Source organism: Drosophila virilis, chromosome 3 (genome assembly GCF_030788295.1).
Source record: "Drosophila virilis strain 15010-1051.87 chromosome 3, Dvir_AGI_RSII-ME, whole genome shotgun sequence".
Lineage (NCBI taxonomy): Eukaryota > Metazoa > Arthropoda > Insecta > Diptera > Drosophilidae > Drosophila > Drosophila virilis.
In genome coordinates this window covers 1473054-1499933 of record NC_091545.1, presented here as the reverse complement: position 1 = coordinate 1499933, position 26880 = coordinate 1473054, and the positions used below count along the sequence as shown (strand labels likewise).

General features: G+C 39.9%; 1 protein-coding gene across 2 annotated transcripts; it reads left to right on the top strand.

Annotated features, from left to right (window-relative positions):
* The first annotated feature begins 144 nt into the window (after positions 1-144).
* LOC6636597 (beta-1,3-galactosyltransferase brn) lies at positions 145-25963 on the top strand. Of its 2 annotated transcripts, none has more exons than XM_015168344.3 (3): positions 145-587; positions 23633-24730; positions 24796-25963. In XM_015168344.3, exons 2-3 carry the CDS (start codon positions 23702-23704, stop codon positions 25183-25185), a joined length of 1419 nt encoding a protein of 472 aa, XP_015023830.1. In that variant the 5' UTR covers positions 145-587; positions 23633-23701; the 3' UTR covers positions 25186-25963. The 2 variants fall into 2 exon arrangements, with proteins under 2 accessions (XP_015023830.1, XP_070064672.1); XM_070208571.1 differs by lacking the exon at positions 145-587 and adding an exon at positions 9040-9337.
* The last annotated feature ends 917 nt before the right edge of the window (positions 25964-26880 follow it).

The following is a 26880-nucleotide window of genomic DNA, read 5'->3' as shown; positions in this document are numbered from 1 at the left end:
GTGTAGAAACAACACTCAATTAAGTAAAACATGTGTACACTACACTACCACATTCTCGTTTGAAACACATAATTTGATTTAGCCCTGGGAAAATATTATTGTGCAAGGCAGTCTATCGATATATCGATAGCACATTATCGAGCCTTAAACATTGGGAAGCGCGTGCGTGTCGACGCGCTCGCTCTCTTTCACTCTCTCTCGCGTCTGCCGTTTGGCGTTAAATTGTTTAAATTTTTTTAATGCATGCGTATGTGTACGAACTAAGGTAACATCGAACTCAGTGGTGCGCCGGCTGCTCCAAGAGATAGTACGCACGTCTCAAGCGCGGATAAAAAGAGCGGACAAAATTGAAGCGCGTGCGCCACAAAAAGTTAAATTTCTGTTTTCTGCAATATATTGTGAAAATTACGCGCGCGATTTGTTTCTTTTATTGCCATTAGCAGTTAATAAACGTGTGCACAAAAATATGCCAATAAAATACCAGCATATCGTGACAAAGTGATTGAAAGCAACAATAGAAAATGTGAAAATTTCCATTGGCCGAGCCAAAGCGACGCGCAGCATTCAGCATCAAACGGAGCATCCTTGTGAGTGTCCCTCTATGTGTGTGTGTGTTGGTGTTGGTGTATGCGCTAGTGAATGCGTGTGTGTGCGTGCGTGCTCCACCCTCACAGCAGCCGCCTTGAAATATTTATATGTACATATATATATTGCAAATTCCAATTTGCAAAGTGCAATGTGCTCAAAATGATATTAAAAACGTGTTGCCTGAATTAAATCCTTGCGCTCAATTAAATATAAATTGACTATTGTTGCTATAAAATAATATGTGTGCGTAAAACAATTTAAACTGCAGCGCTACAACAACAAGAGTAAAAAGCGCAGTTGCCCTTTTATACCCGTCCTGCACAGGGCATTATGATTTTGACACTCAACTCGTAACGCAAAGAAGATGATTGCTGTTGCCTTTAATGCATTTAATGCATTGTTGATCAGCAGCAATTATTTGGCTATTTTCAAAACTAAATTCAGGAAAGTGTTCAACGCATATGTGAAAGTTGAAAATATGTGCAGTTTGTAAGCAGTGTATTGCTTAGTCGGTTGGAGCCGACTGCAATTTGTGTTCTTCCTTGCCTTTCTTCCTTTCTTATCTGAGATGTCCCGAAAGCGGCTGTCAATCTGCTCTCTCTCTCTCTCTCTCTCTCCGTCTCCCATTCTGTCGCTGTGTGTGTGGGCGGCCGTCACTTTATGTGCGAATAAAAAGCGCCACGGCAACAACAGCGGCGTCTGCGGCAACGACATCGCAGCCAAACGGTTAAAAAAGCTCCAATGCGCCATTAAGTGTGAGATGTAAATTATAAATTTAATTACGCGTGAAAATGATGTTCATTTTAATAAACACATACACATATATGCTTGGTGTCTACATATATGCACATTGCCTTTATTCTATTTTTATAGACATAGCTGCCACCTGTACCCTGCCACCGTCGCCCGCTGCGAAGGTGTCGCCGCTTCTTATCAGCAACGTAAGCATCATCGAACAGCATTGTTGTGCCCGCCGCCGCTCTCATGCGCTTTCTGCTAGCGTTTGTCTCTCTTACACCCACACTCTCGCTAACTGTTTGATATGCTCAGTGTTGCCAGCTTTTTGGGCAGCAAAAAAAAAAAGCTATAAGAAGTGCGCTATGCTTGAAATCAAGAACAGCTCATTTTCGCAAACCGAAGATGAAATACTCTTGCATACAACATATTTAGAGAAGAACATGATATAGCAGACCAAACAAATTGTTATTATTTTACTTAATATTATTCTGATTTTCTTTTTGTTATTATTTGTGTTGTAACTAATCAGTTTTCTGTCAGTCGAAAAAGGCCAGATTTGGCGGCATAAAAAGAGTAAGTGGCAACACTGTTAATGCTTCATATGACGCTTTTGGCACATTCTCTTTAGCTGTTGTAATTGTTGTTGCTGCTGCTGTTCAATTTGTTTTATTTGCGGAATTTCATTGGCGGCTGCTTCTGCTTCCTCTTCTACTGCGCGCTGGCTTCCTTTTGGCACTTCAACTTTGGTAGCTTTGCATGTCGCGTCGCGTCGGTGCTCGCCTTATGGGGCTGACCTTGAACAAGTTCAGCTGCTAAGGCACAGACGCTGGCAGCACTGGCGACAGTGGCGCGCATTGTTGTTCTTGTTGTTTGTTTCTGCCGAAGCCTTGGCCTTGGCTGCACGCTGTCGCCAAATGTTTACTTAACACACACACGCACGCGCTCACGTGTTCTTTGTGTGTGTGAGTACATATGCACACACATATACATACATATGTATGTATATTTACTTCGCAATAAGCAAATGCATATCAATTAATATTTTTAAAAGCGTTGCTGCTGACGTTAACGCTTTCTCCCATCACGTGTTCAAACGCTGCTCAGCAGCTTCCGTGTAAAGCTTCCGCTTGCGCTCCCGCTCCGGTTACCCTTTCCATCGCTCGTCTCAGCTAACACCTGACTAAAGTTGGTCGCGCTAATTGGCTCTCTCTCACATTATTTTTGGCCTGTTTGCATTTGCTTCATCTGTATGCACGTGTGTGTGTGTGTGTGTGTGTATTTAAATATTGCAATTGCACAATTTGCTTATTTGCTTTGATTCTGCTGAGAACACACATTAAAAACATGTTCTACAGATAGCTGCTCGTACATTGAACCCCAAAGCAAAGCAACTGCTGCTTGTGACGTCACAATGTCTCGGCTTTCTATTTCGCTCAGTTTACTTTCAGTTAACGCACGCTCTCCTGCGCGAATGACTCATGTTTGAAAACTGGGCACACTCACACGCACACATACAGGCGCGCAGTCTGCTGCCTGTTGCTGTCGTTCGGCTACCAATCAGCAGCAGTTCTAACGGCACTTATCAGCGCCTCTGTTTAAACCCCCGTTCGCTGAGAGGGTGGGGTTAGGCTATTTTCGGGTAATTAACAAATGTTTTCTTGATAGCCCATAAAAACAGACCCTTCCGGCAGTAACAAGCTTTTAGAGTCAAATGGAGCTTTAAGCAAATACACATTTTAAGCACAACTATGTCTGATAAAAACAATTAACACATTGACAGCTGTATTTATTCGCACATCACAACTGAAAGTCTTATCACTTTTTGAGGAAATATGTCACGTCTAGTGCAGACATTTGAAATATAAGGCTATATCGTAATCGAAGTAGCATATTAGAGTCAAGCGGATCAGACTTCTATAGCATATAGCCATCATATATCGCTATCGCTATTTATAAAACTGTCTTGACTGACTGATTGATTGACTGATTGATGATCAACGCACAGCCCAAACCGTAAGAGCTAGGACATTGAAATTTTCACTGTGGTTAATTTATATGATGAAGGCGCACATTAAGGCGGGGTTTCGGAAATTTCCACCCGTATGCGTGGGAAAATAGCGAAAAACGTTTGTATGAAAGTTTTTTGTTTACCATCCGATCGGCTACAAACTAAATTTCAAAGAGTTTTTTGAGAAAATTTATTCAAGCACTTAGTTCTTTATATCATGCACTCAAAATATATTTTAAAATATCAGTGGATATAAAGATGGGTATAAGGATAGGTTTCAATTTTCCACGGACGTGTACTTAGTGGAGAGATAATATCTAATATTTGGAGCACAGGGCCGGACGGTTCTTCTGTAGAACATATTTTCGTTTTACAATAATTCCTAATCAAACTTGTCATTTATGAGCTCTAACATGCTCGACACACTTGACCTAAATCCTATCAACCTGAGAGAACTATATCATGCAGTTCTATAAGAAAAATCGGTTGAGAAAAGAGTTCTGTTTTATAAACTAATTTATAAACAAGTTTGCTCAATTTTCCCCGCATATCTGTAATTCTAGCCGTAATTCAAAGCGTGCCAAATTTTGTTTATAATTTTTTTAGTGCGCTTGTTCACTTAATCTTTCCCCTCATCAAAGTCTTAAGTTAATAACATTTATAAACTGCCTAAAGTACTCGCGAATTCAGGCATTCAGTTTATAGTTTGTTTAATCTATAAACAAATATCAAAATATTTATATGCCACATACATATGTGTGTGTGTTCATATGGACTATTTTGTGTTTTTATTATCATCATATTGAACTTGGCTACCTGTTGTACAATTTATACACAATACCCATTGAAAGTGTGTGGAATGGGGTATACTGGGAATGAGTAAACTTAACGGACAAAGTGCAAATGACTTTTGAGATTATATAAAGTATATACATATATAAATTCCGTTTCGTACGTTTTAATCTTAGATTTCTTTGGAATACATTTGAATTGCTTTGTGAGTTTCTGACTACGGGGTATCTCCAAGTTTATATCTCATAAAGTTTATATGTATATGCTCGATTTGGAATACATTTGAATAGGAATATATTCCCTTTTGTTTTGAGCACAGGGTATCCCCAAGTCGACTATATTTCTTTCTTGTTTAATTTGTGTGCATTTGCGAGGTTTTATTCGTCTGCCGCGGCTAAGCTGCAACTGAGCATATATAGATTAATATGGCGGGTAAACAAGAGATAAAAATAGTTGGCCCCCTGTAAGCTAATCTCAGACTTTTCCATATATTACAATTTGTCTATATTATATATAGAACACAGTTGCACAACTAATAGGGCGGTGTTTTCTTCTGGAACTGCCTGCATAATGCATGGGGAAACCTGATGCTTGGGTAACCAGAAGCGGGAATATGTATTATCACCTAAGTTATTAGCCAATTGATAAACGAGCTGTTGAGTCAGCGCTTGGCATTCCAAATGCGTCTCGACGAGTCACGGACAGAGCTGGAATTCGGGATTTCAGACTCGTGAGGCTCCTCTTTATGAATATATACACCAATCGAGGGCCACGCCCTGAATTTAAGCAGCCGCCTGTTATTCATATGGTGCGTGCATGAGGCACATTTCGGGACCTGAAGAGGACAGGGTGCAGGGTGCAGGGGATCCGCTGGTCATTGGCCCATTTGCTGCGACTTGTGAGCGGCGACAGCCGTGAAAATGTAAACAAAATGCGCGTAATTAAATTTTCATACGCAGCCAAAGGACAAGGAAATGTTTTCATATTTTATTTAGCAGCAACTTGGGCGTGCCTCACGCTATCCCAGTCACAATTTACCATACTCTGTAAACGCATATATATATATATATAGGTGTATATATATATATATATATATATATATATGTATATATTTATCTTATATTTTCCTTTGGGTGCTGCCACTTTTTAATTGGCAATTTGCGACGACGTTCGCTGTCAATCAAGGGAAAAGCAGCTGACTAGGTTTCACTTTGTACCTACCTCTCTCTTTTCATCTATGACCCCCTCTCTCTCTCTTGGCTTCACTAACTATCTTGTTTATATCCTGCACCCATCTATGTATGTAAATATATAAAACTGTTTGTTCTGACTAACTGATTAATGACTTATTCCTCGAAGCTAGAAAGCGTTCAATTTTACTAAAGCTTCCCTTTGCCTTCAAAGAGAAGGTAGAGATTCAAAGTTTGAGAAATAGCGAATACGTCAGAAGGTTAGGTTTCTGAGCGTCGAACTAATAAGCGAAAGGTTGCCGGTTCAAATCTAACTAAAACTTGTACCTTATACACTTGTTTATGTAATTTGTTGTTCTCAAAGAAATCAAGAGGCTCTAGTCGGGAGTTGCCGATACCCTGAAGACTCTTATAGCTTACTCGAAAGCAGGATTTATATATCGATTTGATAGATTACTTGGAAAGAAGGATCTACGTTCCAAATTTCAGTCTCTGGCTCTTATAAGTTCTGAGATCCTTGCGTTCATAAATACGGACAAACGGACAGACAGACGGACATGGCTAGATCGACTCGACTTTTGATGTTGATTAAGAATATATTTACTTAATGGGGTCGGACATGCTCCCTTCTGCCAGTTACATACATTTGCACAATGTATAATGTATACCCATTTTACCCATTTTTAATGGGTATTAAAACAAATAGAAAAAGTGGAAAATGAATGTCGTTTGAGCAAGCGGCTTTGTATATGTCTGAAATTAGCACCAGCTAAACAAAAACTTTTGCTACAATTCGTCCCATCAATATTATTCATTATTTATAGTAAAAAGCAAGGGAAATAGAAAACACACCTGAAATAGGTTTTCAGTTGAGCAAAAGCTTGCAGGAAAATGAAGAAATATTAAGCGTCTTCGTATGAAAAGTATATATGATATGGAATCTGGAATTCCTACATAATATAAAGCATGATGCAACGAATATTTCTGCTGAATTCACGCTTTCAGTAAATAAGCGATACAAAGCGCCGGAAACAGGGTATCTCAAGGTCTTGTTTTGCCCTTTCTTAGACTTTATCTGAGCTCTATTTGAAACTCTGCAGCTTGAATTCACTTTCGTTGGCGATAGGAGCATGTGGGGCAGGAAACCGAAGCTGCCACATAAGTGGAAATCTGCTCAGCTCTATGACGCACACTTAATTGCACTAGAGTGCGAATGTGTGTGTGTGTGTGTGTGTCACAATGCTGGCAGATTGCATCCGACGTCTTAACAAGTTTGCGGCCTCCTGCCTGCTTCTTGTTGCGCCCACACAATTGCAGATGCAGATACATCCAGAAAAATAACATAGATACGACGCTCGACACATCCGGTGCACAGCTGGCGTGCGGGCGGACTGCCTGGCTGGCTGTCTGGCTGTCTGGGAATATTATTTTGCATTTTTCGTTATTTATTAAGCGCTTAAAATGTGGCTGCCCAAGCGCCACGCGACAAAGTTGCGCCTCAGAAAACGCGCAGCGGGAGGCGGGGCGGAGCGTGTTGCATTGCATGTTGTAATTGCGGCATGTTAACGAGAAGGAAAACAAGATATATGTATATTCACGCCCTTATTTGTGTTTTTCCTTTGTAAAAGGAATTACGATTTTTTTTTATCGAATGGCTGGAAAATATCTATATATATATATATATAGTTGTTATATGCATTGGGATTGGTTAACCACGCACAGCTCAGAATTGAACGCGTGAAATACAGTTAATAATCTTATAACTAATCAGAGGATGTGGAGGGAGACGTGACGAACAGAGGTAGACCTATTGAGATTCAGCTAGAGCCTGTTTACTTTGAAAGTCCGAATTTGATAAAGGTGTTAAGAAAAATTAGATACCTTAAATACAAGTTAAATCTTAAGCATCGGACTTTCCTAGTGAAGACTCTTCTAAGGAACACTTCTATAAGGCAGATACCCCTCCCCTACCCCTATAGTCGCATTCCGGCCAAGAGAGTTTTCACTGTCTTCACAAGGGTATGGCTTCCATAAGAATCACCAAAAATTGAGTTTTTGCATGAAAATACCATTAAGTATAACAAATACTTCCCCATACTGTTATTTCTCAGGGATATCTAGCTGGATATTTAAATTGTCTACTCCTAAATCGTCAATATCCACTTCCACTGCCGGAAAATGGGTGAAATAAGGTTCGTTTTGTGTTGATTTCTTAACCTGTCCCGGGTAAAAGCAGCTATCTTTGTATACAATACCCGACTTTACATTTTCTTATTTTATTATTGCATGTTTGCTAAATATCACACGCGTTTCCCCCCATATTCCACGTTATGGGCTCGGATTCGAAGGGCGGGACAGAACTGTTGATGCGTTGGGGCCGGCGTTCGCACCGAGCCCGTTGATGGCATCGGAGCTTAGGGTCGCTGCCAGGGTGCTTGGAGATTCCGGTATGTCGATGCGCATGCGTATTGTGGTGCCAGAGTCCGGCTCCAGATGCCCGGCGTTACGCGGCATCAGCCTAAGCAACACGGTCACATGGCCGCCATGCACCAGCACTCGGGCCGGGCGCGGCGACGCCTCGGTCTGCTGGCCACTCGAACGTTGCCTCCCATTCAGCCGACGACGGCGATACAGCTCCTGGGCTTCGCGACGAACCATCTCGATATTGGGACGCAGATACTCGGCGCGTGAGTTCCTCATCTGTGCCGCTCGGCGCGAGCCCCGCCGGCGCTCCTCGGCCGCTCGCTCGCCCGGCGTCACGCGGGGCTCTTCAATCTCAATGGGATCAATGTGGGAAGAACCGGAGGACATGTTAAAGTATCTTGTGCTCTGTTTGAGTAAATGTTGTTGTGCTTTTGGAATATTTCTACCAAAGGGATATGTTTTTATATTGTAGCTAGTGTTGTTTTCTAATAAATTGTATTATCAGCTTGAGTTACGAGCTTGTCTGATTTCTATGTTGAACTGATTTTGGGATACGTAGAGAATATTTAAAGCTTAAGGCAAAGGTAACTTGAGTTAATATTAAGATATTTCAGCTCTTAGACTGCCCAATTAAATTGCCAATTAGTTTTCGCTTTCATTTTCTCGCTCGCTTAATGGGGTTGGCTAATTCCGTTCGATTTCTATTCGTTTTCAATACCCATTGAAAAATGCGAAAAGTGGTAGAATGTTTTTGATCAAAAGATCAAAAACTTGTTGTGTCTTTAGAGTAAATACATTCTTGACATAGCTGAGATCTCACTATGCCCGCATGTCTGATCGGAGACTGCAAAGCTTGAGACTTCAAATTAGAAACAATATTCGCAATATTCATTTCTTGTCTGCCGCAGATCGAGCTTAGATTATTTGTCTAGTATTGATAATAATTGATGTTTAGATAATATAAGTTAACAACAAATAAATTCATACAGTCCCAATAAGAAGCATTGCAACACCTCATAAGAAGTGCAGCAAAATGCTGACTTGGTGTCTGTGCCATTTCCTCCACGCGCCGACTGGCAACCGCCGAAAATTCCAAGAAGAATTGCCCAACGGGCCAACAACATCAGCAGCGACGCCGCTGCCAACGCCGCTGCCGCTAAGCCACAGGTTACTAGGGCTAGAATTGATTTAAGTTTATTTAGTTGCAAATTAACATCAAATAAAGGAAGTCTTGCTTCCCTAAAAATTATATTTTTTTCATCGTTTAATAAACTTTGGAATTAACTGGCGCCCGAGCAGGGACCGGCTCGTGTTACAACAGAACAAAACGCTTCTACGTACGCGTTAGTCGGTTATACGCGAAAATAAAACCAGTGCAACTCTCGTCGATTAAATTCAACGATCGGTTAAATTCGCGAAAGGCAATTGGAACTTAATTGTTCAATTTTGCCCATCGGTGGACAACGCATCTTGTAAGGCCCGCCCGCAGGATACTCTCAACAAAGACTGGTCGCAGGATCCCCAGTAGATACCCAAAGGCTTCAAAAAGGATGAAATCCGGACCGGCAGGGGAGGTTGCCACATCAGGAATAGTACTGTAAGTTAGAAATTAAGTGAAACAAAAAAAAAAAAAAAAAACAAACGAACAACTAACACAAAAGTTATAAGAATAATAAATACTAAAAATTGTAGAACGATAAGCAAGATAAAAAAGTGTAAAACGATCAACAAATATAAAGACTACGAACGTAGTATAAATTATTTCCAACTTTGCGACTCCCAAGGGACCCTCCAAAGTAGAAGGAAGAAACCAGCCACTGGTTTTAAAAAGAAAACAAAACGATCGAAAATTCAAGTAAAATATAGAGTAAAAAACTAACACTAGATTTAAATATACTTCGAAAATATCTTAAAATATACAACATAAGTAATATATCTCGTTTATGGCTAATGAAAGCAATTTAGTTAGGCCCCCAATAGTATCAGATCAACCACAGGTAGGCGGACATAACTCGAACAGACAGCAACAACGACATATCGACAGACAAAACGAACATTTACAAAATAGAGTCATGGCAAATAACGCAGAACAGATAATAGCAGCCACGGTTAGCCAGATTTTGGCACAACAACTGCCGACATTGGTAAAGCAGTTAGTCAACCCCTCTAGGGAGTTTAGTGACGTAGACGACCAAACAATAACTGCCAACCACAATTTGAATGACTTAGACAGAGTTCCGGACATAGTTAAAAGCCTCAGAGAATTCTCCGGTAATCCAGCAGAATTTAGCTCATGGAAGAAGAGTGTAGATCGTATACTCTCAGCCTATGCAGCTGAGGCAGGTTCGCCAAAATACTTTGGCATATTGCATACAGTGAGAAACAAAATCACTGGCAATGCCGACACGGCCCTCGAGTCGTATAATGTTCCCCTAAATTGGAGCGCTATCTCCAAATGTCTCACGCTGCACTACGCAGACAAAAGAGATCTGGGAACATTAGAATATCAGATGACAATGTTAGTGCAAGGTAACAACCAAACAGTAGAAGAATTTTACCAGGTCGTTTACAACCACTTGTCGCTGATATTAAATAAAGTAGGCTGCATGGAATTAAATAGGGAATCCGAAACCCTTATGACAAAAATATACCGAGATAAAGCATTAGATACCTTCATTAGAGGTTTGAAGGGAGATTTACCACGGATTCTTGGAATAAAGGAGCCAGCAGATCTACCTTCAGCCCTTCACTATTGTTTAAAACTAGAGAATCAAAGCTATCGCACTAACATGGCTTTGAATAGAAATCAACAGACACATGCCAGAAACCCAAATAGAAATATACCACCACCTACACTGCCACCTCGAACAGCTCAGCCTCATTTCGCTCAAACTTTTAGGCCACCACCCATTAGCTTCAGGCCCCAACTCCCGATCCATACACCTTGGCCAACCAATACAAACCATGGACCACCGACTTACAACAATAATGGACCGATTCCACAATATCCCAACCAACGAACCTACCAGACACAACCACAACAGGTATACATACCCAATAGACCTTCTGCACCAAAACCCCAACCACGTCCTGAGCCAATGGACGTGGACCAAAGCATCCGCACGAGGATGATAAACTACATGAACAGACCCAATTTTGAAGTAGGGAAAAGACCTCCACCACCAACAAACGCCACGGACAAAAAACAAAGAAATTTCAACATACAAACAGGAGAAGAACAGACGGAGACAGAAAACACCGACAACTATGTGACTATGGAGGAATACGTACAATCAATGCTAAATTACGAACAGCAGACTGAATACGAACAACCATTAAACGAATACGCCCAACAAATTGAAGAAACAGATGACGGACAAAATACCCAATACGAACACTCAGACATTAATTTTTTAGGATAAAGAGCTCCTCTCTTCCTTACATAGAATGTAAGATGGGGAGCGGAAAATTACTCAAAATACTAATAGATACAGGATCAAACCGAAATTACGTCCAACCAAAATTCGTGTCCGAGCCTATTCCAAACGAAAAACCCTTTGAAGCCGTCACAGTCGGCGGAAGCATTAAAATTACACACCACAAGTTCGCTAATCTTTTTAATAGAAACGATATAAAAATAAAATTCTTTCTCTTACCCACCCTAAAATCATTTGACGCCATATTAGGTAACGATAGTCTAAAGGAACTAGATGCTGTGATACAAAGCAGCAAGAATCTACTAATAATCAAGAACAACATTTGCATACCCATTAAACAGAAAAAAATAGAGGCGGTCAACACGGTAATACCACGGACAGAACATATGACAAACGAACAAAAAAATAGCCTTAATCAACTAGTTAAAATGCACCCACACCTATTTGCCAATCCGGACGAAAAACTGACATACACAACCAACGTCAGAGCAGAGATTCGAACAAAAAACGACTCCCCCATATATTCAAAATTCTACCAATTTCCAATGTCTTTAAAAGACGAAGTACACAGCCAAATCAAAGAACTTTTAGAGGACGGAATCATCCGACCCTCCCGATCCCCGTACAATTCACCTGTGTGGATTGTTCCGAAAAAATTAGATGCCTCCGGGCAAAAGAAATATCGCATGGTTATAGACTACAGGAAACTAAATAAAGAAACTACCGCAGACAAATACCCTATACCCGAAATCAACGAGGTACTAGCACAGCTAGGCAATAACAAAGTTTTCTCTGTCTTAGATTTGAAAAGTGGCTTTCATCAAATACCCCTTAAGGAGTCAGACATAGAAAAAACTGCCTTCTCCGTTAACAACGGAAAATACGAGTTTACACGACTCCCATTCGGTCTCAAGAATGCGCCCTCAATTTTCCAGAGAGCTCTTGACGACATCCTTCGTGAGCATATTGGAAAAATATGCTTCATTTATATTGACGATATCATTATCTTTAGCAAAGATGATGAATCGCATGCGCAGCACCTCGCCGCCATATTCAGAACTCTACAAGAAGCCAACATGAAATGTCAGTTGGACAAATGCGAGTTCTTTAAAAGCAGAGTAGAATTCCTGGGATTTGTCATCTCAGACAAGGGGATAGAAACTAATCCAAACAAAATTGAGACAATAAGAAAGTACCCACTTCCAAAAACACTCAAAGATTTAAGATCGTTTATTGGCCTTGCCAGCTATTATAGGAGGTTTATAAAAGACTTCGCTAAGCTAGCAAAGCCCCTAACCTCTCTTTTAAGAGGGGAAGATGGACGCGTGTCCAAAAATCAATCAGCTAAAAAGCTCATTAATCTCAACGAAGAAGCGATCGAAGCATTCAATAAAATAAAAAATTCCCTAGTTTCGAATGAGGTAATACTTCATTACCCAGACTTCAGCAAAGAATTTCATCTGACAACAGATGCATCCAACTTTGCTATTGGGGCTGTCCTATCCCAGAACAAGCGACCCATTTGTTTCCTCTCTAGAACTCTCTCTAAAACAGAGGAGAACTACGCCACCAATGAAAGGGAAATGTTGGCAATAATTTGGGCCTTAAAAGCCCTCAAGAATTACCTCTACGGTAAAGCGAGTGTAAAAATATACACCGACCATCAACCCTTAACCCACTCTCTTAGCAGTTGGAATGGCAACGCTAGGATAAAGAGGTGGAAAGCTTACCTAGAAGAGTTTGATTACGAACTCCTCTATAAGCCAGGTAGGGATAACATTGTAGCCGATGCGCTATCACGTATCCCCGTGATCAATAATATTGGATCAGTAGCCTCCACCCAGCACAGTGCAGACAGTTCAAGCCACAACTTAATTCCGAGCATAGAAGCTCCAATCAACGTATTCAAAAACCAGATATTTCTCAGTAGAGCCAACGAAACAAATTACGAATTCCATATCCCATTCCCAACATTCCATAGGCATACAATTACTCGACCAAACTTCTCAGAACACGACCTCAGGCAAATACTGAAAGCTCATCTAAACCCATCCGTAATCAACGGAATAATAACTTCAGAAGAAATAATGAACCAAATTCAGCAGATATATCCCCAACATTTTAGGAACTTCAAGATTAGATTCACACAGTCTCAAGTAAAAGATTTAACAAATGAAACAGAACAAGATGAGAAGATATTGGTTACGCACAACAGAGCCCACCGCAACGCACTAGAAAACAAAATGCAATTGTCCGAAAGATTCTATTTCCCAAAAATGAAGCAACGAATAACAGAATTAGTCAAACAGTGTCAGGTTTGTAAAGAAGAAAAATACGATAGGCATCCCACTAACCCAAAACTCAAAGAAACACCAATCCCCGAATACCCAGGACATACAATCCACATCGACATATACACGACAGAAAAGAACTTAGTACTAACAGCAGTAGACAAATTCTCGAAATTAGCTCAGGGACGAATTATCAAATCTAGGGCAATAGAAGACATTAAAAAACCACTTCATGAAATCCTTTTTTATTTTGGCGTACCTAAAGTAGTTGTAATAGATAACGAAAAATCCCTTAATTCAGCCTCAATCACTTTCATGATGCAGGACCAATTAAATATAGAAGTTTATAAAACACCACCCTACAAAAGCGCAGTGAACGGTCAGGTAGAACGATTTCATTCAACACTATCAGACATAATGAGATGCAACAAAAGAAAACAGGAATACAGAACATTCGAAGAACTACTCAACAAATCAATATACGACTACAACTACACTATACACTCGACAACTAACAAGAGACCATTAGACATATTCTTCGGCAGAAACGTGACTACGGACCCAGACCAATACGAAAAAGCTAGGAAGGAGAACATTGACAGACTCAAACAGAAACAATCGACCGACATGCAGAATCATAACAAAAAACGTAACGACATACGAACTTACATACCGGGTCAAGAAATATTCGTCAAAGTCAATACCAGATTAGGTACCAAACTGTCACCCAGATACAAAAAGGAAATAGTTAAAGAAAATAGAAACACAACCGTACTAACAACAACTGACAAAGTAATACATAAAAGCAATATAAAAAATACATAAAAATTACAGATTCCTATTAATGATGACAATAAAAGCAACAGAAGGACACTTGGAAATTTTGAACTACACAGACGCACAAACAATTACAATTCTAAAAGGAATAGGGAAACTACAGACATCGACAACACGAATCGTACAAGTCATAGAGCTAGAACAGATTAAAAACGCATTAGATAATCTCCTTTTTTACACCGAAAAAGACTTAACAACCAATACTTTATACCACACTTTACGTCACGAAATAACGCAAGCTATTGTCACTTTCGACACAATATCACTTTTCCATAAACGAAAGACTAGAGCGATCAACATTATAGGCACAGCTTGGAAGTATGTAGCCGGCAGCCCGGACAATGACGACTTAATAATGCTTACTGACAACATAAATAAACTTATAGAAAACGACAATAAACAGCTTATCATAAACAGGCAATTAGAAGATCGAATTAATAAACTCACGAAAATCTCAAACGATTTAACCAATAGCATAAGAAAGGAATCTCTCATAAGTGATGAGATAGCTATTAGCTTACAAAATCAAATTAGGCTCATAAAAGAAGAAATAATTAATATTAAGTACGCCATACAATGGGCGAAATTGAATTTAATAAATACATTCCTACTTGGCGAAAAAGAAATAGAGATAGTAAACGATAACTTTAATAAAAGCAACATGCCACCTTTAAATATTGAAGAAATGCTAGAATTCGCAGATGTATCCATTTTGCATAATGGAACCACTCTGTTTTATATTGTAAAAATTCCAAATTTAGAAGAAATAGAATGCAAAAATACTATAATAAAGCCAGTAGTGAAAAACAACAATATAATAAATTTAGAATTTAACGAACTGTTTCATTGTAATAAAACAATCTATGGCATAAACAACAATTGTAAAAGATACCATAATATTAAAATTTGTAACAAATCAAAAATTGTAAACTTGAACAATAATAATTGTATACCTAAGTTAGTTAGCGGAGAGCAAGCGCTCTGTGGCTTTAGCAATGCAGATCATATCCCGGAGATCGAGGAAATCGACGAGGGACTTATACTAGTGAACGACTTCAACGGCACTATTAGATGGCAAAAAGAGAAGAAACGCGTGAGAGGCACCTACATGATTAACTTCTGGAACGAAACCTTATTCATCAACAAACAAGAGTTCAGCAACCTAGAGGTCACCGTCATGACCCCAGGAAATCCCACAATACAAATAACCCCAATAGAAAACGAAAGAATAAAGATTCTTTCTCTGGAAGCATTAGAAGAATTGCACATCAACAACATTAAAAACATGCAAAAACTTCAGACGCACTCTATAGCAAATAGAGTCGGTTTCATAACTCTGTTCACAGTAGCCATCCTTCTTACCTGTGTATTACACGTAATGAAGAAAAATAAGAAAAATATAATATTGCAACTGAACAAAGAACAAGAGAGACCCAAAAAAGAACCAGCACATATCCAAATACAAAATACAGATGCCAACAACCTCAGGTTCAACAACATACCTTTCTTCTGATGATCGCTTGAGGACAAGCTTAAATCAAAGGGGGAAGAGTTAACAACAAATAAATTCATACAGTCCCAATAAGAAGCATTGCAACACCTCATAAGAAGTGCAGCAAAATGCTGACTTGGTGTCTGTGCCATTTCCTCCACGCGCCGACTGGCAACCGCCGAAAATTCCAAGAAGAATTGCCCAACGGGCCAACAACATCAGCAGCGACGCCGCTGCCAACGCCGCTGCCGCTAAGCCACAGGTTACTAGGGCTAGAATTGATTTAAGTTTATTTAGTTGCAAATTAACATCAAATAAAGGAAGTCTTGCTTCCCTAAAAATTATATTTTTTTCATCGTTTAATAAACTTTGGAATTAACTTATATACACCATCCTACACCATTTCCCAAGTATCGATAAATATCGATGTTGATTTTCATATTGCATCGATAAGTATCGATTTTTAGATTTTAAACTGGAAAAATATATTCCCTTGGTAGATCGAGCTCAAAACTTTTTTATAGTTTCGAGAAATATCATAATTAAAAGTAGAGCTAAGCTTTTTGGTCTGAGTACCCATACTTTCAAATTGTATCAAGGGTATCTGTAAGTCGAGCATTTAACACTACAGCGTCGGCTCGATTTCGCTTTTAACGCAGCTCCAAACTATTAGCTACCTCAAAATGCACATTCAAACATGGATATGTATATGTATATGTATGAATGAATATAGCTATAGATACTTATATTTATATATATGCTATTACAGCTTGTTGCAGTTGTTTTCGCTTTCGCGAGTTACGAGAGCTCTTCGAGTGGCAATAGTTGTGCAAATAAATAAATAAACATGTTTATTAATCTCATGTGTGCTCAAATAAACATGCATGCATGTGTCTGTGTGTGTCTAGTCGGAGAGGTGCTAAACACATTTCCAGCCAGAATTTATAACAATTACATTGGCACACGAACAGTTACCCACACACACACACACACGTGTACATAGGTAGCAACACATCATATCAAAATGCTATTGAGAAAATCCCATGAAAATGCTCGCACACTTGTTTACCCTGCATTCTGGGCAAGTGTGTGCCTGGCCTTTTGGCCAGCAGCCAAGTTATTTTGCCAACCTGCTGCCTGCTGAGTGAGTGAAAGCCATTTATAAACCAGAGGGACAGCCAGTGTGGTGGGTGACGCGAAGGGGGGGGGGGGGGGGGGAAGCCTCGATAAACAATAGACGACAACAACAACAATAAAAATGTTGCCCCCAAAAACTGCAGCGATATAATCTAACCTTCGACTTGAAATAGGAAAAACATCGCTTGGCGCCGGTTTTTTCTGTTTTATTTTTTTTTTTTTTATCGAGTGCAAAATGCATAAATTGCAAAAGGAGCGGAAAATTCCAATGCCAATTCCGACGGGCAGGCAGGTCAAATCCATGCCAAGTCCAGGCTCGAACATTTGGGCCCAACTGTGGGCCAAATGTCTGGCCCGTTCTTTGCCCAAGTCTGCTGCCCCCCCCCCCCCCCCCCCCCTCTCTCTCTCTCTCTCTCTCTCTCTCTCTCTCTCTCTCTCTAGAGTACCTTATTGTTGCATAGTTAATTTATAGCTAAAAACTGCACTGGCACAAAGTGGAATGCGTTTCCGCCTTACACTGAGTTTCGTCAGTTTGGCAACGCTTGAATTAGCCAATTTTTAACAAAAGCTGCGCTGCGTTTCGTTTAAAAATGTAAAACCAGGCCAATCGCTTGCCAATCTCTTTTAAAAATTGCCATGAAATTAATTTAATTATTAAGTCACGCTATACTCTGGAAATCTTTAGAATTTTTGCCTTTGGACAACCCCCATTCCCTTTCTCTCTCTCTTTTGGAAGATCCTTCTCTATCGGGCCATCTTTCTTGGCACTGCAATTTTTCGCAAAGGTCAAAGTCTCCGGACTTGTAATTCATGTTTATGCCCTGAGAAAGAGTTTTGTCAATTTGTTATTGGAATAGTTCGGTTAAATAATGTCAGACACTTATTTTTGAAGTCGCTCAAATCGAAACCATTCACTGACATTCTAAGCAAGCTCTTTAATTTGATTATATTTGTGATAGTTAGGGTTTGTAAATCAAAGAATATGAAGGCACATCTTCAAATAATATGCATAGTATATACCATAGACAATTTATGAATTTCTTATAACTATAAATCGGGTAAAAAGAGTTTGGTTTTCGAATGCTGTAGTATTTTAAACTTGCACGAATGAAAACTATCAATTGGCATTTGAAAAAACAAATTCTAATCATTGATGAAGTTTGTTTGAACTGGTTTAAATTTCCAATCTTTGCTAAAGATCATCGCGAGTACGAAAATATATATTTTTATCAGATCAGAGTTTGGGTAGTTGAGCTCTGGACTTAAAACTGGAAAACTAGAATGGAATGACTTGGATAAGAACAGATCTTCAAATAATTGATAAAAAACTGGGTCGAAATATGTATATGTATGTTCTACTAATTGTTATTATTTTTGATTGTGAACGATAAAGTGTTTGTTAGTAAGGGCTGCATGGTGTGGCCAGGGAAGTGTTGTATGGCGTTCAGAGTATAGCATATATACATATATAGCATAAAAACAGAGAAGTACATAGAAGGAGAAAATCTTCCTATTCGAACGTGTAAGTCATAATGAACGGCCGTGCTCTTAAGCAGCCATTTTCTTGTGATTACAGCGACAACCGGGACTTACCTAACTGTAAGTAAATTGATTTCTAACACAAATCGATTCCACTTCAAGGGTATTTAAATCTTCGGCACTTCAAAGATAATTCCAAATGTTTTCTTGTTTCTCACATTGAAAGGCGAAAATGAAGAAGAAAAAATATGACGCTCCCTCTCTCTTCCTCATACTCTCGCAGCGCGCTGACGTCATCCATTTGGGGCGCCGCTAAATTGTTATGCAGCTTGTTGTTGGGCTGCTGTCCTGGCCACGGCAGGACATGCCAGGGCTGGGCGGGGCAGGCTTGTTGCGTGTCTAGGCGCCCTATGCCATGCTTCGTCGCACCGGCAACCGCAACCCTTGTCTACGGCTGGGTATGCCCCGACCGCCGAGCCGCGCATTTACATGAATGTTAAAATTTTATTGCCAGTCCCCCGCCCCCGACTAGCCCCCGTCGCACTCCTCTGTTATTCATGCTTCTTTAATAACCTTTGCCATGAACTTTGTAACGGCTTTAAAAAGCAGCTCCAATCTAGATATTGATCAGCATTTTCAATACTAAACACAAGGGAACTCGGAAAATTGGCCCAACAGCTTGGCAACTGAAATTTAGCAATAATAAAGATTAATTGCTTTGCAGTAATCAAGCAATCCATGCTATCGCTGGCAATCGCTTATCGCCTATCGCTTATCGATTGACAAACGCATATCTTATCGCGAACGTAGACCACAACTCGACCAGCCAATTCCTCCAATTGAAATCAGTTGCGTTTATCACTGGCAAATAGTATTCGGATTTTCCGTAGAAAAAATACTTTTCATTCATTCATAAGTTAGTTTTTCATGGCATCGACTTGCAAAGGGAACTAGCAGAAGAAATCGAGAGTTAATGGGAAGCTGAACTAAAGAAATGAAATTTCTACAAATTTTCTATAATACAAGCGACACAAAAAGTAACTACTGCAGAAAATTCTAGCGGGTTTCCCCGTGGAAATTATTTTTCATTCATTCAGTCAGATTTTCATCTATTTTTTTGATGAAACTTGAGGAACATTTATGTTGTTTTGTAAACGTTTAAAGTAAAAAGTTCGAGAGTAAATAAGAATCTGACCTAAGTAAAAGAAAATTTGAGCAATTTTCCACAATTGTGCGTGGAATTTCTTCCAATGCGTTGACCAACAAACAGTTGCAGAAAGATTTTTAGTAGATTTACATTATTTTACAAATGTTTAAAAAGTGAATAAGAAGCTGATTAAGCCCAAAGCTTATTCCATCAATTTTTCACAATTGCGGGTGGAATTTCTTACAACACAAAAGGTAACAGCTGCAGAAAAGTTCGATGTGTTAATCAACAAACAGTTCGGGCAAACACTTACGTTTATAGAGATATGCGAGTGCATGTATAGATATGGACACGTGTTATGTGTGGTGAATTTCTTTGGAATTGCTTTTTTAACAATCTAGACGCCGCAAATTTCAATTACACTTAACGCACAAGGCTGTGTGCATGTGACCGAGTCTGTGTGAAGTTGCAGCTACGTGCCCGACTGGCAAACGGCGCAGCTGCCTTTTGTGGCAACACGTCACGACGTGCTCCCGACAGCCGCCGCTTAGCGTAAATCTTGAATAATATATTAAATTTATGACGAGACAGCCGGAAATGAATGCGAACAGGTCCAAAGCTGGCGAAGCAGCTCCCAGCTTAGGTAAAGCTGACAATCTTACATGTGCATGTATACATATATGTATATTGTATATGCACTCTTTATCAATTATAAAACTGTCTTAAACAAATTTTTTAGTCGATTAGCTTAATGAAACCTGGCAAAGTTTTGTAGAAAGTATCTCTCGCAGAAAAGATCAGAACAACTTTTTTGTTGCAAATACAAAAGGAACTATAATATACTAGCTATTTTTTTATTGCTTATACCCAGCAAGTTAAAGCTGCGAAAATGGGACAAGGTGTAATAGAAATACATTCATTGCTAAAAAAATTAGTTAAAACTTACATAAACATTTCCAAATGAGTTTAAGAAAGATCTTTGAGCCTAATTTTTGTGAAAAGTGTGGAACTTGTGGTTGCCTATTTCATTATACATGTATGCATGTTTGTTTTGCATGTATGCAAACATACAGGCATGCGCACATGCATACATACATACATATAAACAAGCATGTACACATACATACATACATACATGCACACATGCATACATGTACACATAAATACAGACATACATACATACATATATACACACATACATACATACATACATACATACATACATACATACATACATACATACATACATACATACCTACATACCTACATACCTACATACATACCTACATACATACCTACATACATACCTACATCTACATACATACCTACATATATACCTACATACATACCTACATCTACATACATATCTACTTACCTGCCCCACCTCCTCCTGCTCCACCGCGAGAAGTTGCTCCTCCACAGCTCGCTGGAGTTTCCTGCCTTGTTGAATTTCAGCAGGGCCTACTTAAATTTTTGAGAATCGAGGAGTAGGGCACTTGGAAGAAATTCGTTTTATTTAAAATTGCAGCACACCAAAACCTTGGCTTGGTTTGAGTCTGATATAAGACAACAAACTTGCATTTATACATATATACATGAATGCATACATATACATACACGGCCACACTCATACACACATACACACAAACGCACACACATCCACACACACACATACGCAAACCTGTTTTTTTGTAAAGAGATATTAGGCTTCGCCCATTTAAGCGCAATCTTATCAAAATTCGAAACTTTGTTATATGATTTCATTCGAACAATATTAAAACAAAAACAAAAATCATTTTGTTCTATGATACGATCTGAAACCCAACCTTAACAATTTTGTGCAACATCGAAATACAATAAAAAGTAGCTCTTTGTTCGCAAAGCCTTTTTATTTTTAATCAGAAAGTGCTTTGTGTTCCTTCTATTTTGTTTGTCTGATTGTTAACAGCTGCTTTGGTCGTTCTTTATCGCTTTTTGACTAATGACGCCTCGCCCACTTTTTGAGTGCTCTGCTATCATTAGGAGCCACTATCGGACAACACGAGTGCCCGAAAACTCAGTTCTGTCTGAAGTTGCGTCAAAGTGCCACGATAAGCGCAGCGAACCGATCATGAGTACATACCCTGCAAACCGTCTAAGGGGGTGGGGCGGGAAGCCAATCGGGTACGGCTGACCGCATTGCAGGCACTCGATGGAATCCATCAGGTGTTTTCTTTCTCTATTACCTGCTTTCTGTTTTGCATGCGTATTAATTATGACAGGTGTGTGTGCGTTGCGGCAAATCAAAGCGAAGCGCATCGATTCCGTTGACGTCAGTCGCTGACCTTTCCCTACAGCGCATAGATAGTCCCAGTCGTGGGTCTTTAAGCTAACTAACCCTTCTTATTGATTGAACTTATCAGCAACAAGTTACCACTTACTTCCGCCCAAATTGTGAAACAGACTGTAAATGGGTTTTCTTTAGAAAATAAAAAAAAATCTCTAGGTTCGTTACTGGAACCTGGTTTGGCATAGCTTTGGAAACCAGATTTTGGTTTGAACCATAACTCGTCAAGTTTTTGAGCTATTTTTGAAATAATCAATTTGCTTTTTATTTTATTAAAACCTGCAAATGATTAATAACAGGCAGATGGAGGTCTCGCTCTTACTTTCAATATACTCTCTCCCAACATATATATATACTCTCTCACAATATATATATAGTTCCTCACAATATATATATACTCTATATTATTGATCAGCTCGAAAAGCTGATTAAGCCGAGCCAAGTTCTCCTCATGTCTAGCAGAAAGCTCGAGTATTCAAAGAGTTCGCTTCATTTTTTCATATTTTCTGTTTGGGTAGTTAGTTATTTAAGATAATATTATTTAATTTAAGATAACCTGAAAGCTTCCAGTACAGCTGGAGAAATAAATAACTGCAACTGCTTGCCGCTTTGCAGTCTGCATTTCTAGCTACATTATCTAACCAGAGTCAGCTTGAAAATGGCCAAACTGCTCAGCACTGTGCGCAGTTATCAATAACAGGGTTGGATGTGGCTGATTGAACTCGGACTCGGACTCGGACTCGGACTGGGACATTTTTGTTGCGCGTCCTTTCGCCAGTTGCCAACACACATTCTGGCGAAATTAACTTGTCCTTTACCCCCCCTCCCCCTCTCTGTGTGTGTGTGCCCCCTTCTCAGCCTTCTTGGGGGTGCTTAGGTCATGGCGTGCTCAATTAAATTAATGTTTATTCTTCGCACCTGTGCGCTTGCTGCAGATAAATCGCTGATTGATAGCGCCGCAAAAAAAAAAAAAATAAAAGTACCTCTTCAAGTCGTCGCACAGTGAAAACTTAACTAAAGGACATTCCTTTTAAGCGGACACAAAACAACAAATCATGTCTTGAAATGTGCCTTTGAACAAATTAAGTTCGGCTTCTACTCGGATAAAATTCAGTTGTCCCCACAAGAACCTACTGTCTAGCCGGTCGTTCCTATGTAGCTATATGCTATACTAGTCTGATCCGGACTTACGCATAGTTTGAAGATGATAGCTTAAAACTGAGAGACTAGTTCGCATAGAAAGGGGCAGCTGGACTCAGGGACAGTCGGACGGACGGATGGGCAACAGGAAGGCCACACGGTCGTAAAGACTGACGGATAGACTTGTCAACTCGGCTGATCTAGAATATTTATACTTTATGGAGTCGTAGATGTCACCCTCTATGCGTTACACATTTCATGAAAAATTTTATAATACCCTCAAAGGACTCTGAGAACAGAAACTAAAACGTTAACTCAAAGAACTATATATAAAAGGCACCTGAGTCTTAACTAGTGTACAGAGCTTATATTAAAACTAAATATATATAATATTATGAGATCATATAAAAAATAAATGAGCAAATATATAAAAATTATACAGGAAATTGAAAAGAAAAAGAAAGGGAAATGATTAAGTCTTAATCATGAAACAAAATATACAACAACTGCAGATTAGGTGCTCCCATTCTGCTTAGAGAGTTTTCACTGTACTTGTGTGTAATTCAATTAATGTTATATTTGTTTATTTACTTCGTCCCGTTGCAGCCACATCGATTGTCAATTAAATGGCAAAGCCACGCAGAAAACGCTTCCGTTTGAGGTGCGCACAGAAAGATGGCAAAGTACAAAACGATGCGCAGCCCAATGGATGCAGTTAATCGCTTCAGAACCCACAACAATAACAACAACAACAACAGCGGCTGGAACAGCATTAGAATGATGGTGAAACGCTTTCTGTTCATCTGCTTCTTTCTGGCATTCGGCATTTGGCTGATCGCCGTGCACCAGCCGGACACGGAGGAGGCGTACGCCGTCAGCTCTGTGATACCAGCCACACAAATGCAAGTGCAAATGCAAATGCAGCAGCAATCGCAACCGAGTGCCAATGGCAGTAAACCAAACCAAATACACGACCCTAGTCGCACTCAGCAACTTATTAGCAACCTTAGTAGTTATTATTATTATAGCCCTAGCCTAGTTAGTCTAGACAACGCGGCTACGCCCGCTCCCATGCCCACTGCGGCCAGTCGATCGCCGTCAGCCTCGCTCTCAGCCTCAGCCTCGGCGTCGTCGCCGTCGTCTCCGCCAGCTCCAGCCACGCAGTTATCCTCGGATGCCAGCCAGCTGATCGATCTGCATCACTTTGCATATCTGATGGCACAGCCTGCCTGTGAGTCGCATATCCAGGCGCTTATCCTGGTGCACACGGCGCCGTGGAATGCCGAGAAACGCTCGCTGATACGCGAAACGTGGGGCGGATCGAGCATGACGTCTGCCCCAATGCCGCTGCGCGTTGTCTTCCTGCTGGGCGCCGTGTCGCAGGCGGATCAACAGCTGCAGCTAGCCCTGGAGCTGGAGAATGCGCGGCATGCGGACATGGTGCAGGGCAACTTTCAGGATGCGTACCGCAACATGACCTACAAGCATGTGATGGCATTCAAGTGGTTCAACAGCAGCTGCTCGCACGCCCAACTGTTGATCAAGGTGGACGACGATGTCTATGTGAATACGCCGCTTCTCATCCAGCTGCTGTCCACCACGAATCGCACCAGCTCCAGCTCGCTGCGTGGCCTGCTCCAGCAGCCGCACGATCTGCTCTTCTGCCGGCCCGAGCTGAGGTCGCGAGTGAAGCGCTCCTATCGCGTAAGTAGCCATATCTAAAAGCCATATCTAATCTAAACTAATACCTATTCCTTTTCCATTTGTAGTCCAAGTGGCGCGTCAGCTTTAGAGAATTCGCCGACGACTATTATCCGCCGTATTGTCCGGGCTTTGCGATTGTCTACTCGCCGGACGTGGTGCAGCGCCTCTATCAGGCCGCCCAGCATGCCGGCTACTTCTGGGTGGACGATGTACACATAACCGGCGTCCTGGCCCAGCAGACGAACACAACGATCACCACGCTGAAGCCGTATGTCCTCTACGAATCGGCGTGTGAGCGTCTGCTCAGCGGGCGAAGCGATCCCAACCAGCTGCAGTTTCTGTTTACGGGCCACAGCATCTCGCCCGAGCAGATTAGGCGCCTGTGGCAGCTGCATGTGTCACAAAATGGCACCCAAAGAAACGAGGAGTCGGCCCAAGAGACGGGCTTGAGCTAGCTTCAAGCATAAATTGAAATGAGAGTTTGTTTTGGCTGTTTTTTTTTTTTTTGCCTTTAGTTCAGGGTTTTTCTTTTAAATTAAGTTGTTAACTTAGGCTCTAGCAATTAGATTATGAATAAATGAACTTAGTTAGCATTTGTCAGAGGAGAAGGGAAGAAGATGAAGTGAAGAGAAGAGTTCAAGTTAAAGTCAAGTGAACCACCAACCACCTGCCTACAATCATTCGTATATCATATATGATAGCATAACTGAAGCATTACGATAAAGCTAACAATAAGACAAACATTCAAAAGCCTCTCCGGGTGATAAATACACACACACACACACTCACATACTGCTACATACACACATTCGTATATGCGCATATTTAAGCACAACTCTTAAAACTAAGCAACAAATGCAACAACAACAACAACAACAATAGCATGTAATAACACCAAGATCTTAAGCTAAAAGTGTTTTAATCTGAATATTTAATATATATATATATATATATATATGTGAATATATATATAAAGAAATGTAAAACTCTAGCAAAACATGACATAGCGAAAAACAAAATGTTTAGTCTGATAAAATGTAATAAATTGTTTAATTTATTATGTATATTAATGGAATGTCATATGGAAATCTGTTGAGCGTACTTAGTAAATCAAATGTCGAATGTCGGCGTAAATTTACCAATAATGTATTTTTTGTATTCGTCTATAACAAATAACTATCTAATTTTATTCAAAGTGTAATAGGAATAATTGATTACCAAACACAAAACAAACAAATGCAAAAGGTGAGTTACAAAATAAAGGGAACATTTAAGCCAGGAACGTTAACACAAATATCAAAAGGGAGAATGAATTGAACAAACGAAAGAGAAAATTTGTAACAAATGAAATTTATAAATGTCTAATGAAATTAACTAAATGTTCAAGTTTGTCAGAAATTATATATACATACACATATATGAAAGAAAACAAAAACTTACAAATTGTACAATGTCAACGATGAAATAAAACGGACAAAAATATTTGAATTTGAGTTTGAATTGAAAGTGCACTGCTTGCTATGGCGCCAATTTATTTGTCAGTTATTCAAATGGTCACTGCTTGGCAGGCATAAGAGAAGCGTGTTCTAAATACTACAAGCGTGTTAGAGAAAACACTCAGCTTATGAATGCTTGCATTGCGCGCCAAATTTGAAATCCGAAATTAAATGTAGCGTTAGGAAGGCGTTTACCACAAGGTTTAATATTTTAAAAGTTCATCAATCTGAATAAAAATAAAGCATAGATGTTGATTTTAAATAAAATTGAGCTGCTTGGTATGCAGCGCAACAGAGAATATATAGACAGCATATGTGCGCTCGAAAGTTTGTGTTAAGAGTTGACTTTCAAAAAACAATGCACTGCATGCCGAGTCCTTGAAAGTTGAATTTAAAATAAAAATGCACTGCTTGGCACTCCACGTAAAAAGCAGTGTGCCAGGTAGTGTACTAAAAAAGGCAGCATAGCATCCAGCCTTTGAATGTTTTCAGTGCGCGGCATATTTAAAAGCTAAAAATGTGACAATTTGGGCTTTAAGGGTTAATTGAATAGATGAAAATGCAAATTGCAGCCGTCACAAAACGCTGTCAAATAGGTGAAGCACATAAATAATTCACTAAACGCCCGAACGCCGCACGTTTCAACAGCTGCTC